General features: G+C 39.2%; 4 protein-coding genes across 6 annotated transcripts in view; all 4 read left to right on the plus strand.

The window, feature by feature from the left end:
- The window catches only part of LOC127521232 (protocadherin beta-16-like), a 93,274-nt gene that overhangs the window by 2,644 nt on the left and 66,998 nt on the right, over positions 1-23,632 (plus strand). The window lies entirely within an intron of this gene.
- Positions 671-23,079, plus strand: LOC127520175 (protocadherin beta-16). The gene is made up of 3 exons (XM_051908074.1): positions 671-2,972; positions 16,133-16,408; positions 23,026-23,079. Exons 1-3 carry the CDS (start codon positions 804-806, stop codon positions 23,077-23,079), a joined length of 2,499 nt encoding a protein of 832 aa, XP_051764034.1. The 5' UTR covers positions 671-803.
- LOC127521238 (protocadherin gamma-A6-like) lies at positions 3,730-13,486 on the plus strand. Its single transcript, XM_051910400.1, has 2 exons — positions 3,730-5,609; positions 12,270-13,486. The coding sequence occupies exons 1-2, from the start codon at positions 3,894-3,896 to the stop codon at positions 13,023-13,025; spliced, it is 2,472 nt and encodes an 823-aa protein (XP_051766360.1). The 5' UTR covers positions 3,730-3,893; the 3' UTR covers positions 13,026-13,486.
- LOC127521237 (protocadherin beta-16-like) lies at positions 6,903-9,836 on the plus strand. Its single transcript, XM_051910399.1, has one exon. It carries the CDS (start codon positions 7,214-7,216, stop codon positions 9,737-9,739), a length of 2,526 nt encoding a protein of 841 aa, XP_051766359.1. The 5' UTR covers positions 6,903-7,213; the 3' UTR covers positions 9,740-9,836.

Consider the following 23,632-nt stretch of genomic DNA (forward strand, 5'->3'; position numbering starts at 1 on the left):
GCCGTTTGACCATAAATATATTCGTTTGCAAACCTGTTACAACCTGTTGATGTTATTTAAACTTGAATTGAAGGAGACGTGTTTGAGACATGTCAGCCTTAACTTAACATGTTGAAACTATAAAAAATACATATTTAATTAGGGTCATAAATCTAGTTGGCTAGTTTATTCGCTATGTTATTGTGAGTTGGACACCGCTGATAAAACAACAAAGATAATATTTCAGAATTAATATTCCACACCAAAGAAATTGTGTTAAAATGCATTGTGTCTGTCATTGACTAAATAATGTATTTCTGAAATATATAAGCTTTTGTTTTCATTCCTGTTACCTTTATGTTAACTTACATTTGAATGAGAGTCTGAAATTCGATCATTGTATTCTGGATTTAATTCATCGGGTGCTGTTCACTCCGATGTTGCTGAAAGGGTCAACGGTTTCCTCCAGTTGCCTGTTACAGCCTGTGACTCAGTCACATATATATCTACATGATGCAGATAGAAATTATTATTATAATAATAATTATTATTATTATCAAAGTGATGTTTATGTTTTACGTTTGGCTTATACAGCCGCATTGAGGCTACTGGGCTTGTATTTGCGACTTTAAAGCTCTGAGTGCCGCTGTTGATTAACATCTGAGTAAAGCGCGTGATTATCTAGCCTGTATTGCCAGTCCCTTACTGACGCGGATGTAGGTTGGACAGATGCAACGTTTTTCGATGAAGATAGCGTGAAATGCCTTATTTTGGATTTGTGATTTTTTTTTCTCGTACTTGCTTCGTTTGACCACACAGTTTAGATGGCTTTCTTCAGCTTATTGAGCTATTCGGACATTCCTTGGATGGTTTCCACGCATTCAAAATGGCAGGTTGTGTTTTTAATTCTCTGCTTCTACGGAATGGACTTCGTATATTGCAATGTGAGATATTCCATCCCAGAGGAAATGCCAGAGGGATCATTCATAGGCAACATCGCCAAGGATCTGGGGATAGAGATAAGTAGACTCATATCTGGAAAAGCTCGCGTCGTAACAAAGGGCGGACGACAGTATGTCGACCTGAGCAGAGACAAAGGAACTCTAGTAGTTAAAGAAAGGATAGATCGCGAGGAGCTCTGTAAGCAAACGACGCCCTGCAGCTTCAGTTTTGATCTGATCGTTGAAAACCCTATCCAGCTGCATCGAGTCACAGTTGAGGTGCAAGATATAAACGATAATGCTCCTTTATTTCCAAAAGAAAATGTTTATTTGAAAATAGCTGAAAATGCAGTTTTGGGAGCTCGCTTCCCTTTGGATAGCGCTATAGATGCAGATGTCGGTCTAAATGGTATACAGAGCTATAAACTTAATCCATCTGATAGTTTTAAACTGGAGGTTCATAGTCAGACCGATGGAAACAAATACATTGAGATGGTTTTACAGCGAGAACTAGATCGAGAGGAGCGCGATGAGATTAAATTGGTTCTTGTAGCAGCTGATGGAGGATCACCTCAGAAATCAGGAACTGTAAAAATTCATGTTACTGTTCTGGATAATAATGATAATGCCCCGGTGTGTAAACAGTCAGTTTTCAAAACTGAAGTTAGAGAATGTTCACCTGCTGGTACTGTCATTGGTACTGTCAGTGCTACTGATGCCGACGAGGGTGTAAATGGCCATGTTTCCTACTCCTTTGCTCTTGCTACGAAAGAAGCAAGGCAGCTTTTTGAGATAAACACAGATACAGGTGAGATTAGACTTCTTGCAAATTTAGATTATGAATCTCAAAATAGCTATCAATTAAACATTAATGCAAGAGATAAAGGAGGTTTGTCAGATACTTGCAAATTTGTCATAGATGTTATTGATGAAAATGACAACTCTCCAAGCATACAGCTTATGTCCTTTTCAAACACCCTTCCAGAAAATTCCCCAGTGGGAACAACTGTAGCCGTCATTAATGTAGAAGACGCAGATTCGGGTAAAAATGGTCTTGTTCGTTGCTCAATAAATCAAAACATACCTTTTAAAATTGAGTCATCTCTCACAGACTATTATAGTTTAGTTACTGATGATATTCTTGATCGAGAAAGTTTCACTGAATATAACATAACGATCTTGGTATCGGACCAAGGAAGTCCAGCGCGACACGCAAACAAAACACTGACTGTAAAAATATCTGACGTCAATGACAACCCGCCCATATTTGATGATGAGGAATATAAAACATTTGTTAGTGAAAATAATTCTCCTGGTCTGACTATACTGACTGTTAAAGCAAATGATGCTGACTGGGGTCCAAACGCGCAATTGTCCTACTTCCTGAAGGATGAAGACATGCGTGGCGCACCGCTGAGTTCTCTCGTGTCTGTAGATTCACTTACTGGAACTATTCATGCAGTGAAATCCTTTGATTTTGAACAGTTAAAATCGTTTTCCTTTAACGTGACAGCTCGAGATGGAGGATCCCCACCACTGAGCTCTGAAGTGACAATAAATATTAACGTTCAAGATCAGAATGACAACGCTCCTCAGGTTCTGTATCCAGTACAGACTGGAGGTTCAGTGGTGGCTGAGATTGTGCCTCGTGCTGCAGATGTTGGATATCTCGTCACTAAAGTGGTGGCTGTTGATGTGGACTCTGGACAGAATGCCTGGCTCTCCTATAAACTACAGAAAGCTACAGACAGAGCGCTGTTTGAAGTGGGTTTACAGAATGGAGAAATAAGAACTGTGCGACAAGTGACTGATAAAGATGCTGTCAAACAGAAACTCACTGTTGTTGTGGAGGATAACGGACAGCCCTCTCGCTCAGCTGTGGTCTCCATTAACGTGGCTGTGGCTGACAGCTTTCCTGAAGTGTTGTCAGAGTTCACAGACTTTACACATGAAAAACAATATAACGACAACCTGACTTTTTATTTAGTTCTCGCACTGGCCGCTGTTTCTTTCCTATTTATCACTTGTGTGGTTGTGATAATATCAGTAAAGGTCTACAGATGGAGACAATCTCGCTTCCTCTATCAGTCCAATCTGCCTGTTATTCCGTACTATCCACCGCATTACGCAGACACAGGAGTCACTGGAACTCTGCCGCACGGGTATAATTATGAAGTGTGCATGACGACTGACTCGAGGAAGAGTGACTGTAAGTTTTCTACACTCGGTGGACAGAATGTTTTAGTGGTGGACTCGAGTTTCACTGAGACGATGCAGCGGGCAATGAAAGAAAAAAACATTCTTGAAAATTCGGAACTACATGAAATGGTAAGAGCAATGTACGAATGAATGAATGAATGCATACATAACAACAACAATAATATAATATAATATAATATAATATAATATGATATAATATAATATAATATAATATAATATAATATAATATAATATAATACAATACATAATGTAATTTTAAATAAATATAGCCACATTTTTTATATTCAAATCATGCGTAAACTAATATTATATATTGGTTTAAGTGTCTGTTGGGGAAATTTTCATTCTTTGCTTTTGAGAATACTATGGATTTTTATTATTTATGTTTTGCATGCAATTTTACAGTTAAATTTGCAATCTCAATATTTTAGCAAGGTTATGTAGAGATTCTGCTTGAATTAATTGTCTTTCTCTGGTGTTTAGCTGTTTCATAGCATTTTTAAATGTTGTTCATCGTTATCAACTCTAAGGGCCGCTGTTGGTTAACAGAAATGTGTATAAACACTTATTCTTGATTCGTCACCGCCTGTGATTGGTGGAGCTCTTGTGATGTTGACTAGTCTATTGTGGCGGAGACCAAAGGGTCTCGATGAAGAGAGACAGAGTCACTGAAGTGCAGCCGATGAACAGAATTATTGAGTGATTATTTTTGTTATCGAACGACATCTGCTGTGTCTAATCGGAATACTTAAAATGGAAGTAATTATATTAAATGCAAGGCTTTTTTACCAGTCGCGAGGACAGCCATTGGATCGTGTTTTCTTATGGAGGGTCTTATTCATCATGACCGTTTATTCGATCTCAAACATAAACGCACAAATTCGTTACTCAATTCCAGAGGAGATGAAGAAAGGATCGCTTATCGGGAATATTGCTCATGATCTTGGTCTGGATGTTCAAAGACTGCGCGCGGGTCGGGCTCGTATCGTGTCTGGCGACAGCACTGAATATGTAGAGCTGAAAACAGACAAAGGGATTTTGGTTGTGAAGGAGAGAATTGACCGAGAGCAGCTTTGCGCTGAAACCACTCCGTGCAGCTTCACATTTGAAATAATAATTGATAATCCAGTGGAGCTACATCACGTTACTGTGGAAATATTGGATGTAAACGATCACTCGCCGACATTTCCTGAGGATGAAATTAATCTTGAAATAAGTGAATCGGCCGCACCTGGGGCTCGTTTCTTGCTAGGAAGCGCAGATGATCCTGATGTGGGCGTGAATGCTATACAGAGTTATGTCATATCACAGAATGAGAATTTTATTTTAAAACAGCATGCACGACCAAGTGGGGTCAAATATGCAGAAATGGTGCTTCAGAAACCTTTAGACAGAGAGCAACATCCACGACTTTCTTTCGTCGTGACAGCGGTCGATGGGGGAACCCCTCAAAGATCTGGTAATATGAAAATAGAAGTCACTGTACTAGATATAAATGACAACGCGCCAGTGTTCAACCAATCAGTATATAGAGCAATAATAACAGAAAATTCACTTAAGGGAACATTTATAACCAGCGCCAATGCTAGTGATGCAGACAGTGGTGCAAATGGATTATTTTGTTATAGCTTTGGGAATGTGAAAGTTATTGGTGAGATTTTTAAGATGAATGAAAACACTGGTGTTATAACTCTAAATGGGGTGCTTGATTACGAAAAAGCAAAGAAATACGAATTTGATATCGAAGCAAAGGACCAAGGCGGTTTAGGAGACTCTGCTAAAGTCATAGTTGATATAATTGATGTTAATGATAATGCACCAGTTATCAGTGTTATGTCATTTTCTAACCCGGTGACTGAAGACGCACCTCTTGGTACAACCATCGCGATCTTCAGTGTCAAAGATTTGGATGCAGGAGACAATGGACACGTTCACTGTACAGTTGATCGGAATATTCCATTCAAATTACAGTCTTCACTGCGGAATTATTACACTTTAGTCACTGATGCTGTTTTAGATCGAGAACATGTGGCAGATTATAATATCACAATCATAGCTACAGATTCAGGGTCTCCTGCGCTTTCCAGTCAGAAAACTTTAAATCTAAAAGTATCAGATGTTAATGACAATCCGCCCAGGTTTCAAAAGAGTGTTTACACTGCATATGTTACTGAAAATAATTCACCTGGTTTGTCCATATTTACTCTGAGTGCTCAAGATGATGACTGGAACCAGAACGCTCGTATTTCGTATCTTCTAGATGAGACTACAGTGGGTGGATCCCCTGTTTCCTCTTTTATATCAGTGAAAGCTGACAGTGGAGTGGTACACGCACTCCGCGGTTTTGACTACGAGCAAATGAAAAGTGTTCGTGTCTGTGCGAAAGCACAAGATGGAGGATCTCCACCCCTCAGCACTAATGTGACTTTGGACATTATAATCCAAGATCAGAATGACAACGCTCCTCAGGTTCTGTATCCAGTACAGACTGGAGGTTCAGTGGTGGCTGAGATTGTGCCTCGTGCTGCAGATGTTGGATATCTCGTCAGTAAAGTGGTGGCTGTTGATGTGGACTCTGGACAGAATGCCTGGCTCTCCTATAAACTACAGAAAGCTACAGACAGAGCGCTGTTTGAAGTGGGTTTACAGAATGGAGAAATAAGAACTGTGCGACAAGTGACTGATAAAGATGCTGTCAAACAGAAACTCACTGTTGTTGTGGAGGATAACGGACAGCCCTCTCGCTCAGCTGTGGTCTCCATTAACGTGGCTGTGGCTGACAGCTTTCCTGAAGTGTTGTCAGAGTTCACAGACTTTACGCATGAAAAACAATATAATGACAACCTGACTTTTTATTTAGTACTCGCACTGGCCGCTGTTTCTTTCCTATTTATCACTTGTGTGGTTGTGATAATATCAGTAAAGATCTACAGATGGAGACAATCTCGCTTCCTCTATCAGTCCAATCTGCCTGTTATTCCGTACTATCCACCGCATTACGCAGACACAGGAGTCACTGGAACTCTGCCGCACGGGTATAATTATGAAGTGTGCATGACGACTGACTCGAGGAAGAGTGACTGTAAGTTTTCTACACTCGGTGGACAGAATGTTTTAGTGGTGGACTCGAGTTTCACTGAGACGATGCAGCGCGCAATCAAGGAAAAAAACTGCTTAGAAGATCCAGAATTGCAAGAAATGGTAAGATCCCCTTTTCTAAAAATGACTAAAATAAAGCCTATATAATATTAAAATTACATACAATAAATATTAGTTATGTAACATTGGAAAACCTGGAAGACTTATTAATCTGTAACACTTCATAAGGTTCAATAATTCGTTAACATTAGTTAACGTAATAGCTTGTATAACTTAAGATACAAAACTAAAACGGATTATTGTTTTATTGATCTAGGTTAATGTCAACTTCTATATTTAACAATACATTTTCAACAATTCAACTTGTATTTATTACCATTAGTTAATATGCTTTGAAAGAACACTAATCTAAAAAAAAAAAAAAATAAAAATAAATAAATTACCCTAGAATAATTAATGCTGTGCAAGTATTAATAATTATAGTTCATACCTAATGCAATAACTAATTTTAATAAACTGAAACGTTTCGTAAAATATAATTAAATGTATTTTTTTCTAGGTAAACGTATTTATTATTTGTCTTCGCACTACTCAGACTATAGCAAAATTAACATTCACGTTAATATTGTGGTTGTTGCCTATTTTACTATATTGTTCTGTTGGGTTGTTTTATACTGTTTTATTTTTGTTCAGATCAAATTACGGAATTTAATTCTAGTTCTGAGATACATCATAGCTTTTATTAGTGTCGTTTCTCGTTCTTAACTCTAAGGGCCGCTGTTGATTTGTAGAAAAGCCTGTATGTGATCTCCTGTGATTGGTGGAGTTGTGCTGATGCTGGTTAGGAGATTGTGGAGGAGACTAAAGAGAGTCGATGAAGGGAGACAGTCACTAACTAAAAGCAGCCGAGCTGGATTACTTTGTGCATATTCCAATTGCTGAGCATCATCTACATTTTGTAATTTGAATACCTAATGTATAAAATGTTTGTGATTACATTGTGTAGAAGGATTCATTGTGACCAGTCGCGAGGACAGCCACTGGATCGTGTTTTCTTATGGAGGGTCTTATTCATCATGGCCGTTTATTCGATCTCAAACATAAACGCGCAGATTCGTTACTCAGTTCCAGAGGAGATGAAGAAAGGATCGCTTATCGGGAATATTGCTCATGATCTTGGTCTGGATGTTCAAAGACTGCGCGCGGGTCGGGCTCGTATCGTGTCTGGCGACAGCACTGAATATGTAGAGCTGAAAACAGACAAAGGGATTTTGGTTGTGAAGGAGAGAATTGACCGAGAGCAGCTTTGCGCTGAAACCACTCCGTGCAGCTTCACATTTGAAATAATACTTGATAATCCGATGGAGCTACACCATGTTACGGTGGAAATATTGGATGTAAACGATCATTCACCGACATTTCCTAAAGATGAAATTAATCTTGAAATAAGTGAATCGGCCACACTTGGGGCTCGTTTCTTACTAGGAAGCGCAGATGATCCTGATGTGGGCGTGAATGCTCTCCAAAATTATGTCTTATCACCGAATGACAATTTTATTTTAAAACAGCATGCACGACAAGGCGGTGTCAAATATGCTGAAATGGTGCTTCAGAAACCTTTAGATAGAGAACAGCATCCACTACTTACTCTCACTCTTACAGCAATGGATGGAGGAAATCCGCAAAGATCAGGTAACGTGAAAATAGCTGTGAATGTACTAGATGCAAATGACAACGCACCATTATTCAACCAGTCAGTTTACAGAGCAACAATAGTGGAAAATGCGCCTAAAGGAACTTATATTACAACTGTAAATGCTAGTGATGCAGATAGTGAAGCAAATAGTTTGGTTTCATACAGTTTCGCTAATTTCAAGAGTAACAGAAATGACATTTTTAAAATCGATGGAAAAACAGGTGTTATCACTCTAACTGGGGTGCTTGACTATGAAAGAGCAAAAAAACACGAAATTGGCATCGAGGCCAAAGATCAGGGTGGTTTAGGAAACTCGGCTAAAGTCATAGTTGATTTAATTGATGTTAATGATAATGCACCTGTTATCAGTGTTATGTCATTTTCAAGCCCAGTGACTGAAGACGCACCTGTTGGCACAACTATCGCTATTTTCAGTGTCAAAGATGTAGATGCAGGAGACAATGGGCAGGTTGTCAGCACAATAAATCAAAATATACCATTTAAATTACAATCCTCACTGAGGAACTATTACACTTTAGTCACTGATGCTACTTTAGATCGAGAACGTGTGGCAGATTATAATATCACAATCACAGCTACAGATTCAGGGTCTCCTGCGCTTTCCAGTCAGAAAACTTTAAACCTGAAAGTGTCAGATGTAAATGACAATCCGCCCAGGTTTCAAAAGAGTGTTTACACTGCATATGTTACTGAAAATAATTCACCCGGTTTGTCCATATTTACTCTGAGTGCTCAAGATGATGACTGGAACCAGAACGCTCGTATTTCGTATCTTCTAGATGAGACTACAGTGGGTGGATCCCCTGTTTCCTCTTTTATATCCGTAAATGCTGACAGTGGAGTGGTACACGCACTGCGCGGTTTTGACTATGAACAAATGAAAAGTGTTCGTGTCTGTGTGAAAGCACAAGATGGAGGCTCTCCACCCCTCAGCACTAATGTGACTTTGAACATTATAATCCAAGATCAGAATGACAACGCTCCTCAGGTTCTGTATCCAGTACAGACTGGAGGTTCAGTGGTGGCTGAGATTGTGCCTCGTGCTGCAGATGTTGGATATCTCGTCACTAAAGTGGTGGCTGTTGATGTGGACTCTGGACAGAATGCCTGGCTCTCCTATAAGCTACAGAAAGCTACAGACAGAGCGCTGTTTGAAGTGGGTTTACAGAATGGAGAAATTAGAACTGTGCGACAAGTGACTGATAAAGATGCTGTCAAACAGAAACTCACTGTTGTTGTGGAGGATAACGGACAGCCCTCTCGCTCAGCTGTGGTCTCCATTAACGTGGCTGTGGCTGACAGCTTTCCTGAAGTGTTGTCAGAGTTCACAGACTTTACGCATGAAAAACAATATAATGACAACCTGACTTTTTATTTAGTCCTCGCACTGGCCGCTGTTTCTTTCCTATTTATCACTTGTGTGGTTGTGATAATATCAGTAAAGATCTACAGATGGAGACAATCTCGCTTCCTCTATCAGTCCAATCTGCCTGTTATTCCGTACTATCCACCGCATTACGCAGACACAGGAGTCACTGGAACTCTGCCGCACGGGTATAATTATGAAGTGTGCATGACGACTGACTCGAGGAAGAGTGACTGTAAGTTTTCTACACTCGGTGGACAGAATGTTTTAGTGGTGGACCCGAGTTTTACTGAGACGATGCAGCGCCCAGTGAAGGAAACAAACTTAGAAGATCCCGAATTGCAAGAAATAGTAAGATCACCTGTTCTTAAAATGACTGAAATAATGTTGAAATTACACGCAGTAAATTGTGGCTAATAATAGCCCACACTATCTTTAACCCTTTACAATAAGGTTCACTTCGTTAACATTAATGCATTAGCTACCATGAATTAAAAATAACCAAAACAAAATAAATAAATAAACATTCTTACAGCATTTATTTATTTAGGTAATTGTTAATGTAACTTAATTAAAAAAAATAATAATAATAACATTTTAACATATTTTTAAGTTGTATTAATTGATATTTGTTAACGAATTTTGAACGAAAATTAATTTGTCGTTAAACAATATTGACTTATATTATTAAATGCTGTATTGTTCTTTGTTGGTTCATACCTAATGCATTAGCCAGTGTTAAGGAATGGAAGCTAATTGTACAGTAGCGTCTTTTTTTTTAAAATGCGCAATTTATAAGGTTCTATCTATAAAGGAGGTTCTCTCACACATTAATAAGAATAATGGTTATTTATCTTTTTACTGCTAAACGTACAATAAAATTTACAAGAAAGTTGGAAGGTTGTTTGATTATATAGTTATTTTGGTATATTTGATCGTATTTTATTTTTGTTGAGAATAAATGACGGAATGCAATTATAGTTTTGAGACATTTTAGAGCTTTCATTAGTGTAGTTTCTCGTTCTCAACTCTAAGGGCCGCTGTTGATTTGTAGAAAAGCCTGTATGTGATCTCATGTGATTGGTGGAGTTGTGCTGATGCTGGTTAGGAGATTGTGGAGGAGACTAAAGAGAGTCGATAAAGGGAGACAGTCACTGACTAACAGCAACCGAGCTGGATTACTTTGTGCATCATCTACATTTTGTAATTTGAATACGTAATGTATAAAATGTTTGTGATTACATTGTGTAGAAGGATTCATTGTGACCAGTCGCGAGGACAGCCACTGGATCGTGTTTTCTTATGGAGGGTCTTATTCATCATGGCCGTTTATTCGATCTCAAACATAAACGCGCAGATTCGTTACTCAGTTCCAGAGGAGATGAAGAAAGGATCGCTTATCGGGAATATTGCTCATGATCTTGGTCTGGATGTTCAAAGACTGCGCGCGGGTCGGGCTCGTATCGTTTCTGGCGACAGCACTGAATATGTAGAGCTGAAAACAGACAAAGGGATTTTAGTTGTGAAGGAGAGAATTGACCGAGAGCAGCTTTGCGCTGAAACCACTCCGTGCAGCTTCACATTTGAAATAATACTTGATAATCCAATGGAGCTACATCATGTTACTGTGGAAATATTGGATGTAAACGATCACTCGCCGACATTTCCAAAAGATGAAATTAATCTTGAAATAAGTGAATCGGCCACACCTGGGGCTCGTTTCTTACTAGGAAGCGCAGATGATCCTGATGTGGGCGTGAATGCTCTCCAAAATTATGTCTTATCACCGAATGATAATTTTATTTTAAAACAGCATGCACGACAAGGCGGTGTCAAATATGCTGAAATGGTGCTTCAGAAACCTTTAGATAGAGAACAGCATCCGCTGCTTACTCTAACTCTTACAGCAATGGATGGAGGGAATCCGCAAAGATCAGGTAACGTGAAAATAGCTGTGAATGTACTAGATGTAAATGACAATGCACCAGTATTTAACCAGACAGTTTACAGAGCAACAATAGCAGAAAATTTGCCAAAGGGAACTTACATAACAACAATTAATGCAAGTGATGCTGACAGCGGGGCTAATAAATTAATTTCCTACAGTTTTACGAATATAAAGGTCATTGGTGAGATATTTGAGTTAAATGAAACCACCGGTGTTATAAAACTAACTGGGCTGCTTGACTACGAAAAAGCAAAGAAATACGAAATTGACATCGAAGCAAAAGACCAAGGCGGTTTAGGAGATTCTGCTAAAGTCATAGTTGATTTAATTGATGTTAATGATAATGCACCTGTTATCAGTGTTATGTCATTTTCAAGCCCAGTGACTGAAGACGCACCTGTCGGCACAACTATCGCTATTTTCAGTGTCAAAGATGTAGATGCAGGGGAAAATGGACACGTTGACTGTACAGTTGATCGAAACACACCATTCAAACTACAGTCCTCACTGAGGAATTATTACACTTTAGTCACTGATGCTGCTTTAGATCGAGAACGTGTGGCAGATTATAATATCACAATCACAGCTACAGATTCAGGGTCTCCTGCGCTTTCCAGTCAGAAAACTTTAAATCTGAAAATATCAGATGTTAATGACAATCCTCCAAGGTTTCAAAAGAGTGTTTACACTGCATATATTACTGAAAATAATCCACCTGGTTTGTCCATATTTACTCTGAGTTCTCAAGATGATGACTGGAACCAGAACGCTCGTATTTCATATCTTCTAGATGAGACTACAGTGGGTGGATCCCCTGTTTCCTCTTTTATATCAGTAAATGCTGACAGTGGAGTGGTACACGCACTGCGCGGTTTTGACTATGAGCAAATGAAAAGTGTTCGTGTCTGTGTGAAAGCACAAGATGGAGGATCTCCACCACTCAGCAATAATGTGACTTTGGACATTATAATCCAAGATCAGAATGACAACGCTCCTCAGGTTCTGTATCCAGTACAGACTGGAGGTTCAGTGGTGGCTGAGATTGTGCCTCGTGCTGCAGATGTTGGATATCTCGTCACTAAAGTGGTGGCTGTTGATGTGGACTCTGGACAGAATGCCTGGCTCTCCTATAAACTACAGAAAGCTACAGACAGAGCGCTGTTTGAAGTGGGTTTACAGAATGGAGAAATAAGAACTGTGCGACAAGTGACTGATAAAGATGCTGTCAAACAGAAACTCACTGTTGTTGTGGAGGATAACGGACAGCCCTCTCGCTCAGCTGTGGTCTCCATTAACGTGGCTGTGGCTGACAGCTTTCCTGAAGTGTTGTCAGAGTTCACAGACTTTACGCATGAAAAACAATACAATGACAACCTGACTTTTTATCTTGTCCTCGCACTGGCCGCTGTTTCTTTCCTATTTATCACTTGTGTGGTTGTGATCATATCAGTAAAGATCTACAGATGGAGACAATCTCGCTTCCTCTATCAGTCCAATCTGCCTGTTATTCCGTACTATCCACCGCATTACGCAGACACAGGAGTCACTGGAACTCTGCCGCACGGGTACAATTATGAAGTGTGCATGACGACTGACTCGAGGAAGAGTGACTGTAAGTTTTCTACACTCGGTGGACAGAATGTTTTAGTGGTGGACCCGAGTTTCACTGAGACGATGCAGCGCACGATGAAGGAAAAAAACTGCTTAGAAGATCCAGAATTGCAAGAAATGGTAAGATCACCTGCTCTTAAATAACTAATTTAAAGCATATATAATCTTGAAATTGCCTGCAGTAAATTATGGCTAGTAATATTAGAAAGGGTGTTACATCATCTGCAACACTTTACAAAAAGGTTTAGTTCGTTAACATGAAATAATGCATTAGCTACCATGAACTAAAAATAGCATTTTTTTTTTTTTTTTTTTTTTTTTTTTTACAACATTTATTTATATAGAATACTGTTATTTTTTGTATAGGCTACTATACATTTCTAACATTTTAACATTTTTTTTTTCCAGGTTGTATAAATCAATATCTGTTAACGTATTTTGAACGAACATTAATTGGCAATAAACAATAATATATTTGTTAAATAATATTTACGTAGATTATCAAATTGTTCATTGTTAGTTCATACCTAGTGCATTAGCCATGTGTTAACGAACTGAAGCTAGGCCTATTTGTGCAGTATTATCTTTAAAAAAAAAAAAAAGAAAAAAAAAAAAAAGCGCCATTCATAAGGTCCTTTCTATAAAGGAGGTTATCTCTCATATTACTAGATAGTTATTATTTATCTTTTCACTGCCAAACGTACAGTAATATTAAAATTTGCGAGAACGATAGGCGGTTGTTTGGTTATATAGTTCTTTTGGGATGTTTTATCCTGTTCAATTTTTTTTAGATCAAATGAAGTTCTACTTCTGAGACACTTCACAGCTTTCATTAGTGTCGTTTCTCGTTCTCAACTCTAAGGGCCGCTGTTGATTTGTAGAAAAGCCTGTATGTGATCTCCTGTGATTGGTGGAGTTGTGCTGATGCTGGTTAGGAGATTGTGGAGGAGACTAAAGAGAGTCGATGAAGGGAGACAGTCACTAACTAAAAGCAGCCGAGCTGGATTACTTTGTGCATATTCCAATTGCTGAGCATCATCTTAATTTTGTAATTTGAATACATAATGTATAAAATGTTTGTGATTACAATGTGTAGAAGGATTCATTGTGACCAGTCGCGAGGACAGCCATTGGATCGTGTTTTCTTATGGAGGGTCTTATTCATCATGGCCGTTTATTCAATCTCAAACATAAACGCGCAGATTCGTTACTCAGTTCCAGAGGAAATGAAGAAAGGATCGCTTATCGGGAATATTGCTCATGATCTTGGTCTGGATGTTCAAAGACTGCGCGCGGGTCGGGCTCGTATCGTGTCTGGCGACAGCACTGAATATGTAGAGCTGAAAACAGACAAAGGGATTTTGGTTGTGAAGGAGAGAATTGACCGAGAGCAGCTTTGCGCTGAAACCACTCCGTGCAGCTTCACATTTGAAATAATACTTGATAATCCAATGGAGCTACATCATGTTACTGTGGAAATATTGGATGTAAACGATCACTCGCCGACATTTGCTAAGGAAGAAATTAATCTTGAAATAAGTGAATCGGCCACATCTGGGGCTCGTTTCTTACTAGGAAGCGCAGATGATCCTGATGTGGGCGTGAATGCTCTCCAAAATTATATCATGTCACCTAATGATTATTTTATTCTGAAACAACATTCGCGTCCTGATGGAGTCAAATATGCTGAAATGGTGCTTCAAAAGCCTCTAGACAGAGAGCAGCATCCACGACTGTCTCTCATTCTCACAGCGGTCGACGGAGGAAACCCTCAAAGATCTGGGAAAATAAAAATAGAGGTAAACGTACTAGATGCAAATGACAACGCACCAGTATTTAACCAGTCAGTTTACAGAGCAACAATTGAAGAAAATTCCCCCAAAGGAACTTATATTACAACTGTCAATGCTAGTGATGCAGATAGTGGAATGTATAGTTTGATTTCATACAGTTTTGCTAATTTAAAAGGGAACATAAATAACGTTTTTGAAATAGATGAAAAAACAGGTGTTATTACTCTAACTGGAATGCTTGACTATGAAAAAGCTAAGAAATACGAAATTAGCATAGAAGCCAAAGACCAAGGCGGTTTAGGAAACTCTGCTAAAGTCATTGTTGATTTAATTGATGTAAATGATAATGCACCAGTTATCAGTGTTATGTCATTTTTCACCCCAGTGCCTGAAGACGCACCTGTTGGCACAACTATCGCTATTTTGAATGCCAAAGATGTAGATGCAGGAGACAATGGACAGGTTGTCTGTACAGTTGATCGAAACACACCATTCAAACTTCAGTCTTCACTGAGGAATTATTACACTTTAGTCACTGATGCTGCTTTAGATCGAGAACATGTGGCAGATTATAATATCACAATCACAGCTACAGATTCAGGGTCTCCTGCGCTTTCCAGTCAGAAAACTTTAAATATGAAAGTATCAGATATTAATGACAATCCGCCCAGGTTTCAAAAGAGTGTTTACACTGCATATGTTACTGAAAATAATTCACCTGGTTTGTCCATATTTACTCTGAGTGCTCAAGATGATGACTGGAACCAGAACGCTCGTATTTCGTATCTTCTAGATGAGACTACAGTGGGTGGATCCCCTGTTTCCTCTTTTATATCCGTAAATGCTGACAGTGGAGTGGTACACGCACTGCGCGGTTTTGACTACGAGCAAATGAAAAGTGTTCGTGTCTGTGTGAAAGCACAAGATGGAGGATCTCCACCACTCAGCAATAATGTGACTTTAGATATTATGATCCAAGACCAGAATGACAACGCTCCTCAGGTTCTGTATCCAGTACAGACTGGAGGTTCAGTGGTGGCTGAGATTGTGCCTCGTGCTGCAGATGTTGGATATCTCGTCACTAAAGTGGTGGCTGTTGATGTGGACTCTGGACAGAATGCCTGGCTCTCCTATAAACTACAGAAAGCTACAGACAGAGCGCTGTTTGAAGTGGGTTTACAGAATGGAGAAATAAGAACTGTGCGACAAGTAACTGATAAAGATGCTGTCAAACAGAAACTCACTGTTGTTGTGGAGGATAACGGACAGCCCTCTCGCTCAGCTGTGGTCTCCATTAACTTAGCTGTGGCTGACAGCTTTCCTGAAGTGTTGTCAGAGTTCACAGACTTTACGCATGAAAAACAATACAATGACAACCTGACTTTTTATCTTGTCCTCGCACTGGCCGCTGTTTCTTTCCTATTTATCACTTGTGTGGTTGTGATCATATCAGTAAAGATCTACAGATGGAGACAATCTCGCTTCCTCTATCAGTCCAATCTGCCTGTTATTCCGTACTATCCACCGCATTACGCAGACACAGGAGTCACTGGAACTCTGCCGCACGGGTACAATTATGAAGTGTGCATGACGACTGACTCGAGGAAGAGTGACTGTAAGTTTTCTACACTCGGTGGACAGAATGTTTTAGTGGTGGACCCGAGTTTCACTGAGACGATGCAGCATACAATCAAGAAAAATAACTCCATCGACGGTCTCGCGTCTACAGAATTGGTAAGAAAGTTTTGATTTGACAATTATTGTTATTTTTTATTTCAACTGAAAAAGTAATACAAGGCTAACCACGTAAACCATAAACAAATAAATAGTCTAAGAACACTAAAAGAAAATACATGGTGTCTGAAATTAATAATCTGAATGCAAGTGAAATCAGTAATAAGTAACTGAATCTCTCAAATATACCTGCATATACTATTGACTGTCGAGCTGAATATGACCTACATTCATCCGCATTCATCTATTATGAAAATATAAATACTGAATAATCACAATATGATCACCCTACAAGTGCATATACGATTAATATTTACACGAGTACTAACTTGTTCCATCTGTGTTATAAAAGTAAAGCAAAACTTACATTCTCACCATCGTCATGCCAACATAATCTGCACCTCTAAACCTGAACGTGAACAGATACGAAAACCTACGAATGAGATCGTAAGAATTTATATTAATTTGCTACCAATTCGCAAAAACGTACAATAGTTATTGGCATGAGACTGTTGGTTTTCTCTAATTCCATTACCAGCATCTCATACTTATACAGAAGTTCCCACACGTTGGAAACAAAGCTCTTTTTGTTCATTGCTTGACGCGTTGCTTACTGCCAGGCAATTTTCTGAGACTGTATCAAACAATAGGCAAGAAGGCTGTTTAACTGCCATGGGTGCTGTTATATTCATATGCTTGTTTGACAATGAACTGGTAAACTCGTCTATAGTTGTTTTGGTGTGCATGACAAGTGATTCGAGGAAGTATGGCTGTACATACGTTAACTTTGTGGAACACAGAGATTAGAAAGAGTTTTCATGCAATTTATTCCTGTAAATTGTTGGAATTGTTGTATGAGACTTAGCTAAATGTATGCCAGAAGAGAGTGACTCTGTGATAGATATATATATATATATTTATATATTTATTTATTTATTTATTTATTTATTTATTTATTTTTGTAGCCTACTCATTCTTTAGAATGTTTTGGTCGTGGACAAAGACGTGACTTATATTATGTATTGTGGTAAATAGAAGAATAAATAATATAAAAATGACCAAATGCGTGTTATTTTTGATGCAGTCTATATGTAGACAACATGTTAAGATTTGTTCAAGTGAATTATCGGGGGGAAAAACGCAGGGGAAGTTTGACACCGTTCAGCACCACTTATGCTGAACAGCGCCTCGTTGGATGAAGGGCTACTACTAAAGAGGACTATGGTCATTTTTTATTGTGTTGTGCTTAGCCAAAGCATTATAATTTTGCTCAAATTCCTACTATTACACAAATCAAATTCCACTTATCCTGAAAGTGATCATTTGCACATCCAACCTGCATGATATATTTTTATCTAATCAGCAAATGGTACTGGAACAAAGTATGGCATTCTCCATTGATAATAACTGGTTTATTTGCAGTGTGATAAAGGATTAGAAAATAATATTCGTTAATAAAATGCGTCTTAGGTGTAGGGTTATAACTTTGATATGCAGTTCCTTATTTACACTCAGAGGGCCGCTGTTCGTCGACAAACAGCTGAGAAACAGTATTTCACAGACCCTCCCCCAGCATCACATTATTTCTCGGAGGGGAAAAAAAGGCAGTATATAACTGCCACCTCAAATTCTTTTCATACACGATGCTTCTATTCATCTCTCGTCGCCGTGTATGGAGTTAATGTCTGCATTTGGAATTTCGTATATTTAAAGGATACACGGATTGATTGTTGCATTTTTTAACCATCGGTGCAGTTGAGACAATGCCTGATGCAATGATACGGCACTCGGTGCTGTTTTTGAGTCTTCTGATTCACATAGCGCGAGGACAGGTCAGTTACTCCATTCCAGAAGAAATGGCAAAAGGATCGATGGTGGGAAATATTGCGCAGGATTTGGGCTTGGATTTACAACGTTTAAAGTCAGGAAAAGCGCGGCTATTTACAAGAGACAGCACGGAATACATCGAACTGAACAGAAACACGGGATGGCTGCTTATCAAAGAGAAAATGGATCGCGAGTCTCTTTGTGCAAAAACAACTCCGTGTGCTTTGCATCTTCAAGTGATTTTGGACAACCCGATGGAATTATACACGATTACAATCCAAATCACAGATATAAATGATAACGCTCCCAGTTTCCAGAAAAAAGACTTTAGATTTCAAATCAGCGAATTGGCGGTGGCGGGAGCTGGTTTTATGCTCGGGAGAGCTTTTGATCCGGATGTAGGAACAAATGGCCTTCAACGGTACTCGCTTAAACCGACTGATAAATTCCGGCTTGAATTGCACAATCAGGCAGATGGTAGTAAAAATGTCGAGATGATTTTACAAAAACCCCTTGATAGAGAAACGCAAAGCTCGTTTACTTTGTTGCTTGAAGCTTTTGATGGAGGCGATCCAGTGCTCTCTGGCACTGTAGAGATACATATTACTGTGTTAGATATTAATGATAATGCCCCTGCTTTTACACAAAAAGAATATAAAACCACCACAACAGAAAACGCACCAAAGGGTACTATATTAACAGTCGTGAGCGCGTCTGATGCAGACGAGGGGTCTAACAGTGTAGTGACGTACTACATGTCTGACACTATGGACAGTAATGTGGCCGACATGTTTCTTGTAAACGAAAAAACTGGTGAAGTAATATTAAATGGTCATGTTGACTATGAAAAAGTGAGCCATTATGAGCTTAATATTCAGGCAAAAGATCAAGGAGGACTCTCTAACGCATGCAAAGTAATTATTGATGTGCTGGATATAAATGATAATTCACCTAGTATTCAAATCCTGTCAAGTTCTCATTCAGTATCTGAAGGGTCCAAGTCTGGTACTGTTGTTGCAATGCTAAATGTTGATGATCTTGATTCAGGAGTAAATGGTCAGGTTCAGTGCTTCATAAGTGAGGATATTCCCTTTGCTATTACATCTCAATCTAGCAGTTTCTTCAGCCTACAAACAGAGCAGGAATTGGACAGAGAGAGAGAATCTGAGTACAATATCAGTGTAATATGCACTGATGAGGGAGTGCCCGCGCTCTCCAGCAGTGTCTCTCTCCGTGTACAGATATCAGATGTGAATGACAATGCTCCTGTCTTTGAGAAAACTAACTATGAAGCCTGTGTGCTGGAGAATAACACACCTGGTCTCTCTATATTTTCAGTTAAAGCCAGTGATGCTGATTGGAATCAGAATGCTCGTGTTTCTTATATTCTAGAAGACAGCACTGTTAATGGAGTCTCTGTCTCATCATATGTGTCAGTGCAACCTGACAGCGGACTGATTACAGCTATGCGCTCTTTTGACTTTGAGACACTGAAACATTTCCACTTCCGGGTAAAAGCGCAAGATGGAGGCTCTCCTCCAATCAGTAGTAACGTGACAGTGAAAATTACTATTCAAGATCAGAATGACAACGCTCCTCAGGTTCTGTATCCAGTACAGACTGGAGGTTCGGTGGTGGCTGAGATTGTGCCTCGTGCTGCAGATGTTGGATATCTCCTCACCAAAGTGGTGGCTGTTGATGTGGACTCTGGACAGAATGCCTGGCTCTCCTATAAGCTACAGAAAGCTACAGACAGAGCGCTGTTTGAAGTGGGTTTACAGAATGGAGAAATAAGAACTGTGCGACAAGTGACTGATAAAGATGCTGTCAAACAGAAACTCACTGTTGTTGTGGAGGATAACGGACAGCCCTCTCGCTCAGCTGTGGTCTCCATTAATGTGGCTGTGGCTGACAGCTTTCCTGAAGTGTTGTCAGAGTTCACAGACTTTACGCATGAAAAACAATATAACGACAACCTGACTTTTTATTTAGTCCTCGCACTGGCCGCTGTTTCTTTCCTATTTATCACTTGTGTGGTTGTGATCATATCAGTAAAGATCTATAGATGGAGACAATCTCGCTTCCTCTATCAGTCCAATCTGCCTGTTATTCCGTACTATCCACCGCATTACGCAGACACAGGAGTCACTGGAACTCTGCCGCACGGGTACAATTATGAAGTGTGCATGACGACTGACTCGAGGAAGAGTGACTGTAAGTTTTCTACACTCGGTGGACAGAATGTTTTAGTGGTGGACCCGAGTTTCACTGAGACGATGCAGCATACAATCAAGAAAAATAACTCCATCGACGGCCTCGCGTCTACAGAATCAGTAAGAAAGTTTTGGTTACACTATTAGTTGTTTGTTCGTTTAAACTGAAAAGACAAGAAATATAACAGAGAACAGTAACGCAGGTGGTGCGTTAGTTATGGAAATTTACATTTTCTGAAGTTAATAAACAAAATATAAGTGAAACAATAATCACTGAGTCACTAAAATAAATGCATTATATCACAACACTTAAGTAAACACCGAACTGAATATTACCTTTAGCCAACCGCTTTGTCTCTTCCCACACACTCTCTACATCACAGCATACACATATTACAAGTACGTTAATACCCTTAACATTTTCATGTTATTACATTCAGAGAACCACCTTGTTATTGTGTAAAGTAAAACGAAATACACTTTCTCTGTCATGTTCTCTCCTGGTGTGAACACAATCAAGTAATCTCAATGTCAATCAATTTCAAAATCAGCTTGTTCTATACACAACTTAGTCATTTCACGAAGGCCTGTTCAGATTTTTGATAAACAAACATATAATTGTCTTCATTTTTAATATCTTTTAATACTCTTAGAAAAGTACCAGATGTTGAAAAATAAGGAATCTGCTATGTTGCTCATTGCCAGACCTGGCTAAAATCATCTGAAATTGTATCAAACAATATAGACAGGCGATAAGGCTGTATAACTGCCATGGGTGCTGTAATATTCATATGTTTGTTAGAATGAAACTCAGCTCATTTTGTATCATTTTTTAAGTGTGCGTGACAAGTGATCTGAGGACAAATTATAGGGATATCCACAAGGGTCTTGCCATTTATTTTTTCAAATTGTGATAAACGTTGCCTGCGTATGCCTAAATATATGGCAGCATTTAGATGAGTGATCTTGAGTTTTTCTGTGCGCAGTCAGTGGTCACAATGATTAAGTGGTGAACAAAGGCGTCCCTGAGGATATTGCATCGAGGTAAATGGGAAACAAAAATTACTTGATAATAAAACTTCCCAGCAGCGTGATATTTTTATTTTTATTTTTATTTTTTTTTTTTTGTGGGCTATACAACATTTTTTAAAAGCTTGTTCGAGTAAATTATCAGGAATTGTTTCTTAAAAACACAAGGCATTTCTGGCAGTATTCAGCACCACTTTCGCTGAACAGCGCCTCTTAGGAAAAGTTCTAGGCTGCTAAAGAGAGGACTGTGGTTTTCTTCATTATGTACTGTACATCCAAGTATTATAATTTTGTTAATCTCACCGTTGATTCCATACTGATTTATTCTTCAGATTTTCTTTTCTACTTCCAACATATGTATGTGCTTTATTTAATCAGCACGGCTTTCCAATAACTGATTTTATGCAGTGTGATACACACCTAGAAAATAATAAAAAATTCTCTGCGAAAATAAGGATACATTTTTTGTGCAGTTCTCAATTTACACTCAGAGGGCCGCTGTTCGTCGACAAACTGTGGAGAAACTGTGTAGAAACTTTAGATTTCAGATCAGCGAATCGGCGGTGGCGGGAGCTGGTTTTATGCTCGGGGGAGCTTTTGATCCGGATGTAGGAACAAATGGTCTGCAGAGTTACTCGCTTAAACCGACTGATAAATTCCGCATTGAACTGCATAGTCAGGCAGATGGTAGTAAAAATGTCGAGATGATTTTACAAAAACCACTTGATAGAGAAACGCAAAGCTCATTTACATTGTTGTTAGAAGCATTTGATGGAGGCGATCCAGTGCTCTCTGGCACTGTACAGATACATATTACTGTATTAGACAATAATGATAACGCTCCTGTCTTTACACAAAGGGTATATAAAACCACCATAACAGAAAATGCACCAAAGGGTACTATATTAACAGTCGTGAGCGCGTCTGATGCAGACGAGGGGTCTAACAGTGTAGTGACGTACTACATATCTGACACAATCGACAAAATTGTGGCCGATATATTCCAAATTAATGAAAAAAGTGGTGAACTCATTTTAAACGGTCATGTTGACTATGAAAAAGTTAGCCATTATGAGCTTAATATTCAGGCAAAAGATCAAGGAGGACTCTCTAACGCATGCAAAGTAATTATCGATGTGTTGGATATTAATGATAATTTACCTAGTATTAATATTGTGTCTAATTCCAATTTGATATCTGAAGGATCAAAGATTGGTACTGTTGTTTCAGTTCTAAATGTTGATGATCTTGATTCAGGTGTGAATGGTCAGGTTCAGTGCGTCTTAAATGAGGGCATTCCCTTTTCTATTACTACCCCGTCTAGCAGTTTCTTCAGCCTACAAACAGAGCAGGAACTGGACAGAGAGAAAGAATCTGAGTACAATATCAGTGTAATATGTACTGATGAGGGAGTGCCCGCGCTCTCCAGCAGTGTCTCTCTCCGTGTACAGATATCAGATGTGAATGACAATGCTCCTGTCTTTGAGAAAACTAACTATGAGGCCTGTGTGCTGGAGAATAACACACCTGGTCTCTCTATATTTTCAGTTAAAGCCAGTGATGCTGATTGGAATCAGAATGCTCGTGTTTCATATATTCTAGAAGACAGCACTGTTAATGGAGTCTCTGTCTCGTCATATGTTTCAGTGCAACCTGACAGCGGACTGATTACAGCTATGCGCTCTTTTGACTTTGAGACACTGAAACATTTCCACTTCCGGGTAAAAGCGCAAGATGGAGGCTCTCCTCCACTCAGTGGTAACGTGACAGTGAAAATTACTATTCAAGATCAGAATGACAACGCTCCTCAGGTTCTGTATCCAGTACAGACTGGAGGTTCAGTGGTGGCTGAGATTGTGCCTCGTGCTGCAGATGTTGGATATCTCGTCACTAAAGTGGTGGCTGTTGATGTGGACTCTGGACAGAATGCCTGGCTCTCCTATAAGCTACAGAAAGCTACAGACAGAGCGCTGTTTGAAGTGGGTTTACAGAATGGAGAAATAAGAACTGTGCGACAAGTGACTGATAAAGATGCTGTCAAACAGAAACTCACTGTTGTTGTGGAGGATAACGGACAGCCCTCTCGCTCAGCTGTGGTCTCCATTAACGTGGCTGTGGCTGACAGCTTTCCTGAAGTGTTGTCAGAGTTCACAGA

Source organism: Ctenopharyngodon idella, chromosome 10 (assembly GCF_019924925.1).
Source record: "Ctenopharyngodon idella isolate HZGC_01 chromosome 10, HZGC01, whole genome shotgun sequence".
Classification (NCBI taxonomy): Eukaryota; Metazoa; Chordata; class Actinopteri; order Cypriniformes; family Xenocyprididae; genus Ctenopharyngodon; species Ctenopharyngodon idella.